The 21,756-nt window shown below is 32.8% G+C and overlaps 1 protein-coding gene and 1 long non-coding RNA gene across 2 annotated transcripts; one reads left to right on the top strand and one right to left on the bottom strand.

The window, feature by feature from the left end:
• Positions 1-319: 319 nt before the first annotated feature.
• On the bottom strand, positions 320-5,227 carry LOC105791245 (uncharacterized). The gene is made up of 5 exons (XR_008198911.1): positions 5,008-5,227; positions 4,595-4,774; positions 4,380-4,442; positions 3,937-4,297; positions 320-2,503 (listed from the first exon to the last, which is right to left on the bottom strand). It is a non-coding gene; the product is annotated as an uncharacterized LOC105791245 (long non-coding RNA).
• A 14,098-nt stretch (positions 5,228-19,325) lies between these two features.
• On the top strand, positions 19,326-21,665 carry LOC105793253 (ribosome-binding factor PSRP1, chloroplastic). The gene is made up of 5 exons (XM_012622176.2): positions 19,326-19,743; positions 20,103-20,246; positions 20,335-20,622; positions 21,094-21,202; positions 21,289-21,665. The coding sequence occupies exons 1-5, from the start codon at positions 19,444-19,446 to the stop codon at positions 21,417-21,419; spliced, it is 972 nt and encodes a 323-aa protein (XP_012477630.2). The 5' UTR covers positions 19,326-19,443; the 3' UTR covers positions 21,420-21,665.
• Positions 21,666-21,756: the final 91 nt, after the last annotated feature.

Raw genomic sequence — 21,756 nt, 5'->3', positions numbered from 1 at the left:
ATCTTGATCGTGTTTGCTTTAGAAGAAGATTTGGAGACAGTGATGGAAGGGAGGCCATGGCTTTTTCGTAAAAATCTTATATTATTTGACAGATTAACTAAACCGATGGAAGGGAACCAGATTGGGCTCAATTCTTCACCGTTTTGGATTAAGATAGGTTCGTGTTTACCAGATTTTGATAAAAAAAAGATCTTTTGCATGTTATTGGAGTCACATTTGGAGGGGTAATTAGATCTGAAATTATTGGTGATTCATGTCGTCTCAGGATAAATCTTAATGTGCAGCAACCCCTTCGACGAGGTATTTTTGTTTCAATAGATAATATAAATAAATCATGGATCTCGTTCAAATATGAGAAATTACCAATGTTTTGTTTTGGATGTGGAAGAATGGGGCATGATTTCAAGGGTTGTCTTCCTACAGAAAAGAATAAAATTAGAGATGATCCTCCATACTCTACAGCACTAAAAACAGAATCAAATTTAATTTGGAAGGAAAATATGAAATTTAATGCACTCTTCAAAAAGAAGGCGTCCCAATACTCTTATACTGGTAGTTCAGAGTCACCATTGAATTATGCCAAAATAGCAGTAGATGGGAATAATATGTTTTGGAGGTCTTAAGAGAACTTAAAATTGGTAGTATAGAAGGAAGCGCCAACGGAACAGGGGGAAGGAGATACAATTAATAAAGACGAAAAGGTGAATGCAACAAATTTAAATTTAGCAAAAAAGACCAGCTGGAAAAGAATATATCAAGTGGCTGCGTAGAATCAAAAAAGGGAAGAATGTACTACGAGGAAGAGGAAACCCTCAGAAGAGGAAATCAGAGTCTTATGCACAGAATTTGAATATGATGATGGAGCAAAAAGAATGAAACACGAAGAAGTAGCGGATCAAAGTGACGTTCAAACAGGTATGGAGATAGAAAATATGGAGCAAAGTGTCAATTCAAATTTTATAGGACCGAAAGTTGCCGAGAGGCAAGCCAACGAGACGTAATGAAAATCTTAAGCTGGAATGTCCGTGGATTGAGGAGTCCACAGGCGGTAAAAGGCTGTGGTATTTTTTAAAGCAGCAAAATCCCCATTTGGTCTTCTTTATGGAGACAAAAATTGATAAAAAAAACATATGGAGAAGGTTAAAAGGAGTTGTGGATTACTGAACGGGATCGATGTTGAGGCAGAGGGTTCTCGTGGTTTATTATGTTTGGCATGTTAAAGCGGATATCTCGGTCAATGTAAGAAGTTTTTCAAAAAGCCACATTGATGTCACATTAAAGGAGGAAGGCGTCAAAGAAGAATGGAGATTCACGGGATTTTATGGCTCACCTTATGTTCATAAGAAGAATGATTCTTGGAGTCTGCTAAGAAACTTGGGTCAACAACAATCTTTTCCATGGTTAGTAAGTGGATATTTTAATGAAATCATGTTTTCTTTTGAAAAAAGTGGGGGCATACCAAAGGAGGAGAGACGAATGAAGGCCTTTCGTAAGACTTTAGATGAATGCCAATTAGAGGATATAGGGTATTTAGGGGTTTAGTTTACATGGGAAAGGGGAAACTTGCCGAAAACAAATATAAAAGAAAGGCTTGATAGGGGTGTGGCGAATGAAAAATGAAGGCAGCTATTTCCAACAGGATACGTTCAACATTTAACCCACTCATTGTCTAATCATTGCCCAATTCTTTTGAATACAGACAGCGGTAACTTGTATAGGGGAAATTCAAGGTTTAAATTTGAGGTGTGGTGGACCATGGAGGAGTCTATAGAGGAAGAAATTAAGACATCATGGGAATCAACAGCAGGCACGCTAAATAACTTGAGAGATTACAAATGCATTTAAAGAGCTGGGCAGGAAAAATTAAAAAAGGCGAGAGAGGCTTAAGAGGAAGCTTACTAAGGACTTAGAGATACTGATTGAGAAAGAAAGGGATGATGATACGTTGGAAAATATTATTGATACTAAAATTCATCTCAATATGGAAATTGATAAAGAGGAAATGTACTAGGAACAAAAGGCAAGGGTAAACTGGCTTAAATTAGGAGATAAGAATTCAGCCTTTTTTCACAAATATGCCTCAAATCGTAAATGAGTAAACACAATATCTAGGCTGAAACTCGATGAATTAGGAGAGGCTACAGATGAGATTGAGACACATGAGGATGCTACATCATTTTTTTAGAAGCTATTTACGTCAAACGGTGTTGGAGACCGATCTTGTCTACTAACGAGTATTGACAACAGTATTTCGCAAGATGTTAATACTTTTCTACCGTCAACATTTACAGCAAACGAAGTGTCTGTGGCCCTAAAAGGTATGGGGCCCACTAAAGCACCAGGATCAGATGGTTTTCCCGCAATATTTTTTCAAAAATTCTGGCACATCGTAGGTAAAGACGTCACAACCTTTTGTTTGGGAATTTTGACTGAAGATCAGAATTTTGGCTCTTTCAATTCAACAGATAAAGTGCTGATCCCAAAGACCCCAAACCCTACAAATCTTGTTAATTACAGGCCTATTAGCTTGTGCACAGTTATTTACAAAATTATGGACAAGACACTAGCCAATCGACTTTAAGAAGTAGTTGGGAGATGTATTGATACAACTCAGAGTGCTTTTGCCCCTGGCAAATTAATCTCTTATAACGTGCTTTTAGCATATGAAATTTTACACACTCTCCGACTAAAACGTACAGGGAAAAAAGGATATATGGCAATAAAGCTAGATATGAGCAAAGCCTATGATAGAGTTGAATGGAATTTTTTAAAGGATGTAATGTTAAAGATGGGTTTTTCTAGGGAATGGGTGGCATTGATTCTGAAATTCATTACCACAGTTTCGTATGTAGTAAACATTAATGGAGAAAGGGGATAAATTTTTTAATCTACTAGAGGGTTGAGACAAGGAGATCTTTTGAGTCATTTTCTTTTCTTTTCTGTAGTGAGGGACTTTCATCATTGATGAGATTGGCAACAAAAGAGGGTCTGTTAAAAGGCGTAAAGGCTAGTAGGCGGGGTCTAGTGATATCACACTTGCTTTTTACATATGATTGTATATTGTTTGGAGAAGCAACACGTAATGGAACGATGGTTTTAAAAGGTACTTTGAAGGAATATGAAAAAGGTTCAAGATAATGTGTGAATTTTAAAAAATCTACGATTTTTTATAGTTCAAACACATTGGAGGGGAGAAAATGCAAAATTTCGGCATTAATAGAGGTACGAAGTTCAACAAATCTGGATAAATATTTAGGACTTCCCCATGTGGTTGGCAGACAAAAGAATGAATCTTTCCAGAATCTTAAAGAGAGGGTCCATGCAAGAATTGAAGGCTAGAGTGTCAGATTATTATCACAAAGGGATAAAGAGGTTTTTATCAAATCAATGCTTCAGGCAATACCCACCTATGCTATGTATTGTTTTCTTCTACCAAAATCTTTCTTTGGGGACCTCGAAAATATCTTTACTAAATTTTGGTGGCAAAAAGTGTATAAGAAAAGAGGAATTCATTGGTGCCAGTGGAAGTTTCTGTGTCGACCAAAAGAAGAGGGCGGAATGGGATTTTGGAGTATGACCTAATTTAATACTTTTTATTAGCAAAGCGAGGATGGAGAATTTTAAATAGTCCAAATTCTTTAATCGCGCAAGTTCTTAAAGCGAAATACTTTCCAAATGAGAACTTTTTAAATTCGCGCTTGGTAAATAATAGCTCGTATACATGGAAAAGCATATGGGCGGCAAAAGGAATTTTGGGGGAGGGACTTTGCTGGAAGGTAGGTAGGGGCACGAATATCTCAGTTCTTCATGATCGTGGATTTCGGATGCAAGAAATTATAGATTATCATCGATTGTTAACAGTTTATGTGATTTTAAAGTTGTTGAGCTTATTGATGTTAATAACAAAAGCTGGGTAAGAGAGAAGATTGTCAATACCTTTTCGAATGAAGTAGCTGAGAAGATTCTACATATTCCTCTGGCGAAAGCACCTCATGATGATTTCCTGGCTTGGAGTGGTGAACTCTCGGGAGAATACTCTGTCCATCGTGCCTATAAACTCTTACAAAGGTCGAAAGATCCTAGTGTTTATGCTTTACAAACCGACTACAGTAGTTTCTATAAAAAAAAACTATAGCTTTTAAATCTACCCTCCAAAATTAAGATTACAATTTGGAAAACCTCCTAGAATTACTTGCCTACACGAGCTAACATGCAATACAGAAAGCTAATTACTAATGCAATTTGCCCCCGGTGTGAATCAGCATGGAAACGATGGACCATCTTTTCCGAGAATGCCCTGTATCAGTGTCAATATGGACAGAATTATCATTCTAGAAGCTTCTACAGGAATCTAATATGGAATTTCTATAATGGCTAACCTGGGTGTTTGCTCAGAATAACATTTCCCTATTCAAATTATTTTGTTGCGCGTTATGGGCAATCTGAGGAGAAAGAAATAGTAGATTACATGAGAAAGTTAGTAGATCTGGGAAAGAAATTGTAAATTTTGTCCAGAGCTATATCAAAGAGTTAGATGGGAGTGAAAAAGAAACACAAAAAATTACCCAGAAAGTCAGTAAATGGAAACACCCACCTGATCAGACAGTGAAGATTAATTTTGACGTAGCATATGATGAAAGATCTAGTCAAGCGGCTTCGGGGATAGTGGTTAGAAACAGAGAAGGAAAGGCCCTAATATCTTGCTCAGAGATTCATCACCAGATAGGCTCAGCTTTCGCTGCGAAGGCACTCGCTTGCCCCAGAGCAGTCCAAACTGGGATAGAGATGAAATGGTCCAAGATCATTATTGAAGGTGATTCATTATCAATCATCAAGAAATGCAAGGAAAACAGATAGGAAAAATCACATATCGGAGCATATATACATGATATCTAGCAAATAATGTCTAGCTCTAGAAACTTAATGTTTGAATATATCCCAAGAGCAACAAATAGTTTAGCACATATACTAGCCAAAGAATCAATGAAGAAAAAGGAGGAGATATACCTGGTGGATAGTGTTCCTGAATATGCCGAATTTCATAAAGTAAATGACAGTGTGCGAGAACCGGATTAAAAATGGATAGAGAATAAGAGAAAGAAAGGGAAGCTGTGAAATGGGCAAATCAACAGACAAAGTGTTAAATGCTCCCCTTGGAATTGTGAAAATGTCTTGAAGAAGAAATGCCAGCCTAGCAGACAAGACATGCATTAGTTTTCTGATTGAGCAGAATAGGGGTTATAATTATGGTATTCTAGAATACTCTTAGTTTAGTTTTGAATTTCCTTCCGGGCCAAAGCTTAAGTGTTGGACCTCCTTTTGTTTAGTTTATTTTTGTTTTTGATCTGTTGGATATTATGTTTTTATAATTAAATAAAGCCCAATCTGATTTTTCTCAACCAAAAAAAAGAATGAGTACAGGTTCATACTTCACAATCTTTTATAGAAGAGTAATTTTATGTAAAGTTGTTATTTTATTAAATAATTTATGTTTTTAGATTGATGCACGAATTAATTATATGTATTAATTAAAATGTAATTTTTTATTTAATACTAAAAATTTTAAAATAATTGATAACACACACAAAAAAATTGAAAGTGAGAACATAGGAAAATGATAACTTTTAAATTTAATGAAATAATTAAACAAAATTTAACTTAATTTTCTAAAAATCTAATGATAACAAATCTTAATATTATTTATATTTATGATAATTTTATATATTTTACTTCCTTCATAAAAATTTATGTAAAATTTTAAAATTTATCTAACCCTTTCATATTTTTACTCAAGATTTTAATTTTATTTATTTAAAATAATAATTATCCACGTGACAACTAAGTAAGTTGTCCATATCAATTTTGGGTCTTAGACCTTGTAATATATATATATATATATATATATATATGATTTGATTATTATCAACAAATGTTGGGTAAGTGGCAACGCACATTGCACTCTCAAGAGAGAACACAAGTTCAAAAATTAGAGATGGCATTATTGAAAGGTGTTGACGCAAAGCTTAAACATATGTATAATGGATATAGAGAATACAAAAAAAAACATAATTTTATCATTAATAATAATAAAACACCAACTTCTGCCCATAATCCCTTTCCAATCTAAATTTGAAATAAAAACGCGTTTAAACACATTTAAACTTATATCCCGTAATTGTTACCATAAAAATAATACTGACTAACGAAGGCTGAATCCACTTTTTTATGCATTTTCAACCATAGAAACTTAGGATAAATAGATACATAATATTATATCAAACACAATAATTTAAGATAACCTTAGTGATCTTTATTACCATGAAAATTAAATCATGATGGCGATCTTAAAATGATGCTAGTTTTACCTATAAACAATATATAAAAGGAATATCCAAATTTACATGTGGCATATGACGGATTCTTTTAAGTACTGTGCCATATAATGGATGTTCCTCTGTTTCTTTTTTTTTTTTGTTATAGTTAAGTGGTTTAATTTTGATTTTAGTCTCTATTATATTAATTTTTATATTTTAATTTTTAATATAATTTTATCTTTATATTTTATAATATTATTAATTAGTCTAAATAGTTAATTTTATCATTTTTATTAAAAGATTATGTAGTTATATATATAATTTCTTTCTGTTTCTTTTGAGTTTGTCTTTTTTTCTTTTTACATTATAAGACTATGATCAAATTTCATTTTTAGCCCCTATACTATGCTAAAACTTTCTATTTAATCTATATGTTTTAATGTTTTATATTATTTGATTCCTTTACTTTTACATTGTCATTAGTTAGTTCAAATAGTTAATATTGTTAATTATTTCAATCAAAATGTTGATGCCAAATTTTCTTAAGATCACAGCTCCAACGAAAAAAAATTTTATCGTGGCAAGTTCAAATAGTTCTTTAAGAAAAAAATCTTATTCAGTGTTTTCAATATTATCTTTATTATTGCATGACTTCCAAGTAAATATATATAATTTTAAAATATCACACAAGTGAATTAATATAGGGTTTTAGTTTTATTTTAGGCTACTATTATCTCCCCACTATGAGAGATTTTTATTTTTTTAAAATTAATTTCTATTTGATATTAACAAGTGGTTGGGTGCAATTATAACGACCCGATAGTCGGGGTGTCAGAAAACGTATTTTCAAGACTCAGTTTTCGTAAGTCGAACTCATAAATATTTAATTAAATATTTACAAAGTTAGTTGGGTAGCTAATTAATTTTTGGATTAGTGAATTTTAGGAAATTAGAAGTTATTAAGGTATAGGGACTAAATCGCGTAAAGGTTAAATTTTGAATTATAAATTGAAATAAATTAAAGGGGCTAAAGTAACAATTAAATTATTTAATAAATGGTTGTGTATAGGTTGCCCAATATGGTTAAGTGTAAATGCATGTATATATGTTATATATGTTATATTATAAAGTTTAATAATAATAATAAATTAAATGAAAACAAATTAAATGAAATAGAAAGAAAGTGGAAAGAAAGAGATGAAATGCATGCAAATTAGAAAACAAAGAAAAAGAAAAGAAAGAAAAGAGAAGAAGCTCACAGCATTTGGGGGGTTTGAAGCTCAAATTCAAATTGGTTAGTGCAATTTAGTTCCTACACTTGTAATTTTTATATTTTTGAAATTCCGATATTTAAGGTTATCCGACCCATATAGTAATTTTTAGTATTGTTCAAGATTTTAGATGCTGACATTGTTGAATAGTTTAAATTTTAGGGATTAAATAGATAGATTTTTAAGTTAGAAATGGAAAAGGACTAAATTGTGGAATTACTTGTTGATTTTGAACAATAGGGACTAAATTGTGATAAATTTGAAATTATGGGGTCGAATTGGAAAAGAGGAAGCTAAATGTGGTTTAGAGTAAAATTAGATTAAAAATATGAAGTTAATTGTGAAAGTTAAAATTAGTCTCGGTTTAGGGACTAAATTGATAAATAAGCAAAATATAGTGTGAAAATTAAAATTTAATGTGAAATTGAAATATGTAGTATTAATGTGATTTAATTTTTTCATTCCGTAGCTAACGTCGTACCGAAATCCTCAAGTAAAAAGGGGAAGGATAAAATCGACGTCGAATAGCTCAAAAATCACGGTTTGTGTTTCTATAATCTGAATTAAATAGTAGATTATTGCATATATAATTGTTTGCATATGGTAAGCTTTTGAGGCGAGTATTTTGGTACTTGGGAATTGAACTAAATTCATAATTGAAATGAAATGGATTGATTTTGTATATTATGAAATATATTGATTATGAATATATGTGCATTGAGAAAAATGTGATAATTATCAAATTGAATATATGCTTATATGTGATGATATATATTTATGAAATTGAGACATTGGTTGTATTGAAAAGTGAAATGAAACCCTATTAACTGTATTGGGCTAAGTCTGATATAGATGGTATGCCATAGGATAGAAAGAGTTCAGGGATTACTTCGACCTCAAGTCGATGAGGCACGGCGTGCCAATTTGCTTCGGTTTAACCAATGAGACACTGGGTGTCAATTTATATAGTGTTGAATGCAGTTATTACTTCAGATTTATCCGATGAGGCACTGGGTGCTAAACTGTGTTAGTTGCATCCGTGTATCTGCCCGAGTCTGTGTGATGTTAATAAGGGAAAATAAAATAATAACTTATGTGATTGATATTGAAATAGCTAAGATGAGAAATGAATATGATATGAGAAAATATTGAAATGGAAAATAAGAGAAATGATTATGAGATGAGAAATGAAATATGAATTGATGAATTGATAAGTGAAACTTGAATGAATTCAAGTATTGATCAAATATATGAACCATGCCATTGCATGAGATGATGTATTCAAATGTTAAATGAAATGCCATTGATATATACTTATATATTTAAACATGTGAAAATCTTAGTAGGTGTGAATAAAGAATGAGAAAAAAGTATACTATTGAATTGAAACACATGAACATAGCTTACTTGTTGCATTTTTCATTTTAAATACTTACATCAAGTTTATGTTATTCGGATTATAGAAATACCACTGAGTTTTACTCAGCGTGCGATTTTGTTTTCTGTGCGCAGGCTAGGTACTGTTTGAATTATTGTCGACTCAACATCAAATCATAGACCCCTAGCTCAAGTGTGGTGATATTTCATTTTTTAATAGCATGTACCTAGGGAGTGTTTTGTTGATATCGTTTATAAGATGTGGTTAACTTAGTTTCTAGCGAAATAATGGTTAAATGTGTATATGGTTGTGATTGAAGCTATGTTGGTATGCTAGCCTAGTTTATATTTTGGTATGTGATAGTTTAAAGTTGGTAGTTTAGCATAATGCTTGGTATGTGCTTAGTTTCATATTTGGTAACTTTAGAAGTTTGAAAGTTAGTTCAAATATGGTAAGTGTGATATGAATGAAAGTCTTGAATGTGGGATGTGTTATTGATGTATTTGAACATATAAAATGTGGTACCAATGAGGGTACATTGGTTAGGCATATTAGGTGATAAATTTGGTGTATTTTGGGCATTTTTAATCGTGTTTTGAATAGGTTAAAGAATTGGTAACTTAGTTGTTTAGTGCCCAAGTAAGTAGGAATTGGTAAACTTGAGTTTTAATGTGCTTTTGGGTACACACGGCCTGGCCACACGGGTGTGTGACCCCTAAAATCAAAATTTTTGTAATTATTTCTTTAACTTCCAGAATTATTTCAAAATAGTCCCTGCCTATTTTAAAACTATTTTTCGGGTCCCGTGGACTCATAATAGGGTCTGTAAGAGTAAATTTTACTCTAAAATGGGGCGAATTAGCAAACCTAAATTAAGTGCATTCCACTAACATTATCAAAGATAAATTAAAAAGATAATCGTAGATGAAGTATGGACTAATACTTTGATGCTAATAATTTGAATAGTCTTATATGTATCCAAATTCTGACATTTTAGAAGGGATAAATAGTGATAAGAGTGTAGACAGTGGAAGACGAAGTTTAGAAATGCATAGCATAATTTATTATTTGAATGTATAAGAATTTAGCATGAAAGTATTAGATTGTCGTGACCTACCCCTGCATATTATAATCGTATTAGTTAGTTTATAAGTTGATTATGATTGAATTAATTGTTTGATTCATTAGTAATGCTCGTGACCCAAATCTGACGACAGAAAGGGGTTCGGGGTGTTACATTTAGTGGTATCAAAGTTATAGGTTTAGTTGATTCTCGAGCTAAATCGAGCTCAGAATTGAGTCTAGAGGTGCATGCCATAGTTGAGTCTAGTTGAGTCAGGATTTTGATGCTGATGATAATTTTTTTTGTTTTATAGTTAAATGATGGCAAATGAATCAGATAATGAAGTGGAATAAGAGTTCTACTTTAGTGATGTGCATAGTGATGATTGTGAGGCAACGAAGTCAGTAACTCCGAATGTTAACCCAACCAGTGCTCAATGACCTAATATTGAGCGAGGTGATAATGATGGAGCAGGTGATTCACATTTACATAGAGCTATCATTGATGCACTTCAGCGTGTTGCGGGAACTACGTCTGCTTCAATGCCTGCACCTACCATTCGACGGGCTCCAATAAAAGAACTGTGGAGATATGTGCTATTGAGTTTTTGGGGTTGAAAGGGGTCGATCCCACAGCGGTGGAAGTTTGAATTGAATCCACTAAATGTGTTTTGCAACAACTTGAATGCAACTCGCGTGAAAGCGTGATTTATGATGTTTCTCTACTGTAAGGAGAAGCGTATACATGGTGGCAGTCAATAACACGCCATGTACCTATTGAACAAGCCAATTGGGAATTATTTCAAAAGGAATTTCAAAAGAAATATGTCAGAGAATTATACATATAAGATAGAAGGAAAAAGTTTTTGCTGTTAAAGCAGAGGGGATGTCAGTGACCGATTATGAGCGGGAGTTCGTACGACTTAGTAAGTACACTGCTGAATTTGTACAATCTAACATTGAAAGTTGTAGACGATTTCTACGTGGGCTACGTGATAAACTTCGGGTACACTTGGTATCGTATCGAATTACAGAGTTTTCTGATCTAGTTGGTCGGGCAAAGATGGTAGAACAAGCCTTAGGACTTGATAAAAAGGCTGAGGTTACTTGCAGTTCTGGAAAGCGGTTTGGTACTGCTACTTGCATCCGCAACCAAAACAAACCAAGAAATTTTGCAATGGCTGGAAATTGACTTTTAAGTTTGATAGATCTGATAGAAACCGTGATCAACAACGGACTGTGTCCACGGGTACTGTGCGAGGTCTGCCCAGGGATACTGATATTCCGAATTGTGAACATTTTGGGAAAAAGAACCATGGTGAATGTTGGAAGCTAACTCTGGCTTGTTTTCACTGTGGATCTATATGCATTTTGCTCAAGAGTGTCTAAAGAATGAAAATTTTACTCTTGTTTCTTCTCAGAGGTCTATGCATGCATCTAGGGGCAGTGGAACAAGTCACAGTGGTTCTTTTGCTAGAAGTGGTGCTATAAAGGGAAGTGATACTGTTACTCACCAGACAGAGGCTAGAGTGCCAACACGAGCTTATATTGTACGGACACGTAAGGACGATGATGCTACTGACGTTGTGGTAGGTTTTTTTTTATTCCATTCAGAACCTGTTTATGCTTTGATAAACCCGGGCTCTTCACACTCATATGTTAATTTTGAATTAGTTAAATTGGGAAGTTTAAAAGCTGAGATGTCTAGAGTATCGATAGTTGTGTCAAGTCCTTTGGGATAGTCCGTAATAGAGGATCAGGTGTGTAGGCGATGTTCGTTAGATATGCAGAATATAACCTTTCCTGTTGATTTGTTGATAATGTCATTTGGTGACTTTGATTTAATATTGGGAATGGATTGCCTTACTGAGCACAGGGTGATTCTAGACTGTCGTAAAAAGAAATTTGTGGTTCAAAGTAAAGATGGTAACATAATTGAATTGAATAGTGTTCGAACGAGTAGGCCAACTCGTATCATTTCGACAATTCGAGCTAACAAACTTCTCAATCAGAGTTGTGAAGCATTTCTAGCCTATGTTATCAGCTCGAATTCTGATCATAGTTAGAGCAGTAAGATTTGTACCATTTGTGAATTCTCCGATGTGTTTCCCGAGAAATTACTAGGATTACCACTAGATCGAGAGGTTCAATTTGCAATTGAAGTGTTTCCTGGTACGACTCCGGTGACAATGTCCCCTTATTGTATGACACCTACAGAGCTGAAAGAATTGAAGAGGCAATTGCAAGATTTGTTAGATCGCGGGTTTATACGCCCTAGTATATCGCCTTGGGGAGCTCCGGTGTTATTTGTTAAAAAGAAAGATGGCTCGATGCGACTCTGTATAGACTATCAATAATTGAATAAGTTGACAATTAAAAATCGATACCCCCTACCTCGTATCGATGACTTGTTTGATCAGCTAAAGGGAGCTTCTATCTTTTCTAAGCTCGATTTGAGATCTGATTACTATCAATTAAAAGAAAAAGATAGTGACGTACATAAGACGGCGTTTAGTACGCGTTATGGCCACAACGAATATTTGGTGATGCCTTTTGGGCTGACTAATGCTCCGGCGGCATTCATGGATCCCATGAACCGTATTTTCCAACCGTATTTGGATCAATTTATGGTAGTTTTCATAGACGACATCTTGATCTATTCTAAATCTTAATCCGAGCATGAGAGACATCAGAATTGTTTTGGACGTGTTATGAGAGAAACAATTATATGGAAAGCTTAGCAAGTGTGAATTCTGGTTATCAGAAATTGTGTTTTTAGGACATGTTATCTTGGAAGATGGAGTTAGAGTTGACTCAAAAAAGATCGAGGTCATTGTTCAGTGGAAAGCACCGAGAAATGTGTCAGAGGTTCGCAGTTTTCTAGGTTTAGCTGGTTATTATAGAAGATTCGTAAATGGATTTTCCAAGATAGCTTTACTGATGACAAAGCTGTTGCACAAAAATGTTTAGTTTGTTTGGAGCAAGGAATGTCAAGAGAGTTTCGAGAAATTAAAACAAATGTTGACGGAGGCACAGATTTTAACTTTACCTGAACCGGGAAAAGATTTTGTGGTCTATAGTGATGCCTCATTGAGTGGCCTTGGTTGTTTTTATGCAAGACGAAAATGTGGAAAGAAAGAGATGCATGTGTATAGGTTTAATTATAAATTGAAATAAACTAAAGGGACTAAAGTAACTATTAAACAATTTAATAAATGGTTGTGTATAGGTGGTCCAATTTGGTTAAGTGTAAATGCATGTATATATATTATATATGTTATATTATAAAGTTAGTAATAATAATAATAATAATAATAATAATAATAATAAAATGAAAACAAATTAAATGAAATAGAAAGAAAGTGGAAAGAAAGAGATGAAATGCATGCAAATTAGAAAACAAATAAAAGGAAAAGAAAGAAAGAAAAAGCGAAGCTCACGGCATTTGGGGGCTTGAAGTTCAAATCCAAATTGGTTAGTGTAATTTAGTCCCTACACTTGTAATTTTTATATTTTTGAAATCTCGATACTTAGGGCTACCTGACTCATACTGTAATTTTTAGTATTGTTCTAGATTTTAGATGTTAACATTGTTGAATAGTTTAAATATTAGGGATCAAATAAATAGATTCTTAAGTTTGAAATGGAAAAGGACTAAATTGTAGAATTAATTGTTGATTTTGAATAATAGGGACTAAATTTTGAAAAATTCAAAATTATGGGGTTGAATTGGAAAAGAGGAAACAAAATGTGGTATAGAGTGAAATTAGTATAAAATATGAAGTTAATTGTAAAGGTTAAAATTAGTCTCGGTTTAGGGACTAAATTGATAAATAAGCAAAATATAGTGTAAAAATTAAAATTTAATGTGAAATTGAAATGTATAGTATTAATGTGATTTAATTTTTTTATTCCGTAGCTAACGTCGTATCGAAATCCTAGAGTAAAAAGGGGAAGGATAAAATCGACGTCGAATAGCTCGAAAAACACAGTTTGTGTTTCTATAATCTGAATTAAATAGTAGATTATTGCATATATAATTGTTTGCATATGGTAAGTATTTAAGGTGATTATTTTGGTACTTGGTAATTGAATTAAATTCATAATTGAAATTAAATAGATTGATTTTGTATATTATGAAATATATTGATTACGAATATATGTGTATTGAGAAAAATGTGATTATTATCAAATTGAATATATGATTATATGTGATGATATATATTCATGAAATTGAGACATTGGTTGTATTGAAAAGTGAAATGAAACCCTATTAATTGTATTGGGTTAAGTCGGATATAGATGGCATGCCATAGGATAGGAAGAGTTAGGGATTACTTTGACCTCGAGTTAATGAGGCACTGGGTGCCAATTTACTTCAGTTTAACCGATGAGACACTGGGTGTCAATTTATATAGTGTTTGGCGCAATTATTACTTTAGATTTATCCGATGAGGCACTGGGTGCCAAACTGGTGTGTTGGTTGAGTCCGTGTATCCATCTGAGTCCGTGTCGTGTAAATAGGGAAAATAAAATAATAATTTATGTGATTGATATTGAAATAGCAAAGACGGGAAATGAATATGAGATGAGAAAATATTGAAATGGAAAATATGAGAAATGATTATGAGATGAGAAATAAAATATGAATTGATGAATTGAGATGTGAAAACTTGAATGAATTCAAGTATAGATCAAAGATATGAATCATGCCATTGAATGAGATGATGTATTCAATCGTTAAATGAAATGTCATTGATATATACTTATATATTTGAACATGTGAAAATCTTAGTAGATTTGAATAAGGAATGAGAAAAAATTATACTATTGAATTGAAACACATGAACATAGCTTACTTGTTGCATTTTGCATTTTAAATACTTACATCAAGTTTATGTTATTCGGATTATAGAAATACCACTGAGTTTTTGTCAGCGTGCGGTTTTGTTTTCATACACAGGTTAGGTACTATTCGAATTATTGTCGACTCAGTATCAAATCACAAATCCCGAGCTCAAGTGTGGTGATATTTCATTTTGTAATGGCATGTACCTAGGGAGTGTTTTGTTGATATCGTTTATAAGATGTGGTTAACTTAGTTGTTACTGAAATGATGGTTAAATGTGTATATGGTTGTGGTTAAGGCTATGTTGGTATGCTAGCCTAGTTTAAAGTTAATAGCTTAGCATAATGCTTGGTATGTGCTTAGTTTCATATTTGGTAACTTTAGAAGTTTGAAAGTTAGTTCAAATATAGTAAGTGTGATATGAATGAAAGTCTTGAATGTGTGATGAGTTGTTGATGTAGTTGAACGTATAAAATGTGGTACCAATGAGGGTACATTGGTTAGAAATATTAGGTGATAAATTTGGTGTATTTTGGGCATTTTTAATCGTGTTTTGAATAGGTTAAATGATTGGTAATTTAGTTTCTTAATGCCCAAGTAAGTAGGAATTGGTAAACTTGAGTTTTAAGGTACTTTTGGGTGCACACGGCCTGGCCACACGGACGTGTGTCACACACGGGCAACACACATGGGCGTGTGACCCAAGTCAGAGAGTTACACGGTCTTGGCCGTGTGAGGCACATGGCTTAGCCACACGGGTGTGTGACCCTTGAAATCAAAATTTGTGTAATTATTTCCTAAACTTCCAGAACTGTTTCAAATTAGTCCCTGCCTATTTTTAAACTATTTTTAGGGTCCCGTAGACTCGTAATAAGGGCTGTAAGAGTAACTTTTACTCTGAATTAGGGTGGATTAGCAAACCTAAATTAAGTGCATTCCACTAACATCATCGAAGGTAAATTAAAAAGATAATCGTGAGCAGAGTATGGACTACTACTCTTATGTTAATAATTGGAATAGTCTTATATGTATCCGAATTCTAACATTCTAGAAGGGATAAATAGTGATAAGAGTGTAAACAATGGAAGACTAAGTTTAGCAATGTATAAATAGTGATAAGAGTGTAGATTGTGGAAGACCAAGTTTAGAAATGCATAGCATAATTTATTATTCGAATGTATAAGAATTTAGCATGAAAGTATTTGATTGTCGTGACCTATCCCTGCATATTATAATGTTATTAGTTAGTTTATATGTTGATTATGATTGAATTAATTGTTTGATTCGTTAGTAATGCTCGTGACCTTAATTCGACAATGGAGAGGGGTTAGGGGTATTACAACCATGGTAAGACATATTGCACTCATAAGGAGAGAATGTAGGTTTGAACCTTGAAGACAATACTGTTGTGGGAAAGTGCAGCCACGAATCCTGAACATAGATAGTAAAGCAGACATGCATAATTTAAAATAAATTGTTAAATTATAATTATTTAATTTTTTTGTTAATTATGAAAAACTAAATGTATTATAATTATTCAAGATTGAATATGAATTTTAGATCAATGGTGTCACCAACCATTTTAAATATATCATTTAAAAATAAAGAATTTACTTTTTGGTAAGATATGATTACTATCTATCTTAAAAATTAGCAAAAATGGCAAGTAAATCAGTTACAATTTATAAACCAATGCTGGTTTAACCTTTTGAATGTATCCTTTTAAATTAAATTAAAATTAATTATTTTAATTTATACTTTTATAATTGGGAGGATTAAATCTTAAATCAATTCACAAATCATCCATTTAAATATGTTATTTAAAAACAAAAAATATGTAAATTAATAAAATGTTTTTTTCTCTAAATTGGATTACCCAAACAAATTATTTAAATATTATATTTGATCTTTTAAAAATTGAAAGAAAAGAAAACACATTTTTTTTATTTAATCTCTCTCTTTTTTTTTTCTCCTTCCTCTCTAGCCTCCCCGCAAGCCCTTCGATATTGTATGTGCATATATATAGCAGCTGAGGTAGGCAGATTACACAGCCTAGCTACAATACCAATGTTTCTTACTTTTATATAATAGATACAAAAAAAATTGAAATATTTATCTTCTTTTAGCAACTATTAGATGTTTTGTTACAAAAGGAGAAATGTATATCAATTTTATTAGGAATAATTTAAACAAAAATTTGTTAGGAATAAACAAGAATATATCTGAATAAATTATTGTCCTCAACAAAAATGAATTAATGTCTTCATTTCATCTTAATATGACAATATGAAAAATAAACACTCTCAAACTTTCATTTTAAAATTTCAAACTTAATTGTGTTTTATGTTAAAATATCTTAAATTTTAAATGGTCAAATCAACAACAAAAATATATTTTCTAATTTTTATCTTTGAAAAGAATTGTTTTAAAAGGAAAGAAAAATTTAAATTACTAGATTTCGTCTTTAAATACTTAAAATCTTTTTTTCCTTTCCGCTCTACACGACAAACTACATATTTAAAAGCAAACCCTAAACTCTTAATGAATATCAAATTTTACTTTGTAACACTCTATATCCGACCTGCTCGTTAGATTTGGGTATGGGGCGTCACAACTAAAAACCGATTGGTCTAACAAAAATATTTGAAAATCGAATACTTTAACTCGGCGAAAAATCCGCGCAATGGGCGATAACCCCAAAATATTGAATAATATATGATACTTTTTTAAAACACTTTAAAAACAATAATACTCCGCTTATAACCAGGCTATGGTTAAACACCATTTGGCGGAAACCTTATAAACATTTGCAGGTTGGTATAAAATGCAAAATGAGATAGCACTCATGCAAAGTTTAAAATTCACTACTTGCTGATCAACATCATTCAAAATGGTTTGGCGTGAAGCCTAACAAAACTGCTCATAAGAATCTAGAAATACAAATCAACATGTCAAATACAACTCTTCAGATTTAAACTGGCAGACACTAACAATTATCCTATTCCCCAACGATTTCATATTACAAACAAAACTATAGATGGCTCACAAAATAAGCCTCAGATCTGGCTGAATCCTTATATAAAAGCATGAAAATAAGAAGAAGAAAACTAAACAAGTTAATAAAAACTGAGTGAATTCCACGGTAGCATATCCTCACGATAAAATTCAACTGACACGTGAGGCTATGACATAATGACACGCCACATTTGGCGGACTCAATTTCCTATTTCTAAAGTATGCTGACGGATACTTCCGCAAGCAGACCCTGCCTATTGGCAGACATTATTCCCTATTAGGGATCTGCATAAGACGAACACAAGTCACGACTACTCTATTTGTATGTTGCATTATGGACTACCCCTTTATGACCATTTCTTGTACTTTTTACACTTTCATGCAATGTCCACACATGATTTAACATGATATACACCATTTTTATTAGTATACTTCATTCATTTTTATAAATGGGAAACATAGAAAAACTACGTTAAAAGAGATGTAGAAGGGAGGAAAATAGAGGAAGAAGCAGAAGAGAATGGAAAATAAAGAAAAAAGAAAAAAATAAAAGAAAAAAAATTAAATTGTTCAAAATGAAAAAATATGGGGATCAATTGTATAATTTAACCTAAAAATTTTGTTTCAAATGATAATTTAACGTGCCATGTCAGCTTACCGTTACATCGTTAACGATAATTAACGACTCAATGACTAAAATGTTATAACACGTTAACGTAAGTGACTAAAACGTAATATTTCAAACATAAATGACTAAAATATAATCTGAAGATAAAAATGACTATTTTAATAGTTTACCTAAAATTTTATTTGTGTGTATAATGGATATAAAATTGTAAATTATCTTAATCATACAATATTATATTGTTTTCACACAAAAATTTAACAAGCTTGTTGGCGGACAAGGAAAAGGATGAGGGATGTATCTAAAAAGACAAGGGAACACCCGTCTAATTCAATAAATGGTCCCATTTACATCATCCATCCCACCTTTATCCTTAATTTATGTATTTATCTCAAGGCAAATATTTATTGGAAATGTTCTTCCAGTTCATATTTAATATATTTTGAAAAAATAATATGGATTATATATTATAAAAATGTGCGAAATTCTTTATGGTTTAAAATTTAATAAAATAAATAAATTACTAAGAATTAAATAAAATTTACAAGTGCAAAAGGATGACATGAATCAATCTGAAAATTTGAGATTTTTATTTATAAAACAAATCAACTTTGAAATTTATATTTACAGACACGAATCCTGCAACAGATGTAATACTTTTTAAATATTAAAAAAGATTTAACATAGAAATAAATAAATATATATATATATATATATATGAAAATTTTAAAAAAATATATGTGATATTATTTTTGTGAATTTTGTTGATTATACCTTATAAATATCTAGCCCATGCCATCTCACGTGTCCTTATCCATAAGCCAGACGGCATAATTCCCCCCTCCCCCCTCCTATTTGCCTAATACCAGATTCCTGTATTTTCTTCCATTTTCTTTCAATCCATCCAAAACCCGGCTCTCCTTGTCGAAATGGCGACGACTCTGTTAGCTTCCTCTCAAACAAGCTTCCACCACCCACTCTCTGTCTCTGACTCATCATTTTCAAGTCCTTCATCCTCTTCTTCATCGGTCTCTATGTTCACTCTCACAAAACCTCGAATCCTTTCATTACCTTCTTACAAATCCAGTTTCTTCAACCCAATTGGGAGCTATTTCAAGTGCATTGAGATGGAACCAAGAAAAATCAGGAGCTCTTCACTAGCGGTTCGAATGTCATGGGACGGTCCACTCGCTTCCGTCAAATTAATCATACAAGGCAAAAATCTCGAAGTAATTTTACTCTTACTAATCATTTACTTTATTTACAAAAAAAGAAAAAAGAAAAAAAAAAGAAGCTTTTCCACTCAACAATGAGATTTCTCTTCCTAGTTTAAGTTGTAACCCTTTATTTTTTTAGTGATGATGCGTCTTTTTCCTATTGGAAGCCCAAGTTTTTTTACTTGAAGCATGTGAAAGACCAACTACATCATAATGATTAATGAAGCACTTAGTTTGACATCTATATTTGCTTTGGGTTTTTGATTTAAATGATTTTTATTATAAGGCCCATGTCGAAATTGTACTTCAATGGTGGGAAAGTTTAGAGAAGGTTTTGTCTGCTGTAATAAACTTGTTTTCGTCGGATACAGTTAACAGATACAGTTAAGCAGCATGTTGAGGAGAAGGTTGGTAAGGCAGTTCAGAAGCATAGCCATCTGGTGAGAGAAGTTGATGTTAGGTTGTCTGTTCGTGGGGGAGAACTTGGGAAAGGTCCCAGGATTCGAAGATGTGAGGTACTTTCCCAATCCTGATATTTGATGTTTGCATTTTGAATTTTAGACACTTAGCTTACTTTTTGCTCTGATGGGTTTTTGTTTGAAGGTGACTTTGTTTACAAAGAAGCATGGAGTAGTTCGAGCAGAAGAAGATGCTGAGACAGTATATGGGAGTATAGATTTGGTGTCCTCAATTCTACAAAGAAAGTTAAGGAAGATTAAGGAGAAAGAATCAGATCGTGGCCGCCACATGAAAGGCTTCAGTAGATCAAAAGTTAGAGAACCGGTGGCGGTAGTAGTAGATGATGATGCAGAGGCCTTTCCCGAGCAGGTAGTAGCAGATGATGACGTAGCAGCGGTTCCCGAACAGGAGGATGATAGCTTTATAGATGAGGTTTATTTCATCAACTTTTAACCTATTGATCTGTTTATGGAATTAGTTTTCTTGCAGATATTTTTCATATATTCTACTTAGATGCTTGGCTGCATGACATTATATTAAGGGGCTTTTAAAACATTTCTTCTTTTGAGTTCATCAACTCTCATTTATGGTTTTCGTTTCCTAATTGGATATGCAACTTTTATTCAATCTGGGATAGAGGAAAAATAAAACAACAGGAAATAATTTGCGGTGTTATTGTTTATTTTGATATCTTTTGGTAGTTTTGCAAAAGGTATCGTAGTAACATGTATGATGATTATTATTAGAAATTCTGAATGAGTTTTTGTCCATCTTTTCTTGCTTTAATTTGCGTCGAGAAAGATGATCAAACAAATTGATACAGCCCCTTCACAATTGATGCTGGTACTTGTTTTCTTTTTCCTTTGCCTCTCCATTAACGCACCTGCATTACGAATGTTTCAGATTGTTCGTACAAAATACTTTGAGATGCCACCACTGACTGTCTCTGAAGCAGTTGAGCAGCTGGAAAATGTTGATCATGACTTCTATGGTTTCCGCAATGAAGAAACTGGTATGACGTTTTCCAAGCCCTTGTTCATTTCTTCAGCCTTAACTGTTATGAGCTAATAAAAAGTATTATATTTGTGCTCGGCACAGGTGAGATTAATATTTTATACAAAAGGAAAGCTGGAGGGTACGGACTCATTATACCTAAAGGAAATGGTAAAGCTGAGAATTTAAACCCGCTGGTGGTCGAATCTGGAAAAGAACACTCTTACGTGGAATAGTTTGTCTGAGATTGTGAGAAAGAAAGTTGCAAGCTGTTCTGTTCATCTGTAGATTTTTCATGGCAACACTATAGATGAAGGTCAAGGCATGTAGAGAGACATAGTACAAGGTTTAAGATTAAGCGAAGATGATCATGTGGGGGTTAAAAATATCATTGCCTGAAGTATGGGGGATACATGAATAATGATATTTGTACAATCACCATGCAATCTATATAACATCTCTTACATCTTAATTTGCTCGAATTTTTTTCTCAATTTGATAAATTGGATACCGTTATGCCTTCTGCCTATGCATTTGCTCGACTTAGGCTGGTTGTGAGGGTACCTTTGATTT

This window comes from Gossypium raimondii, chromosome 8 (assembly GCF_025698545.1).
Source record: "Gossypium raimondii isolate GPD5lz chromosome 8, ASM2569854v1, whole genome shotgun sequence".
Taxonomy (NCBI): Eukaryota; Viridiplantae; Streptophyta; class Magnoliopsida; order Malvales; family Malvaceae; genus Gossypium; species Gossypium raimondii.
Note: the sequence above shows the minus strand (reverse complement) of the source record. Positions and strands in the feature narration are given on the sequence as shown.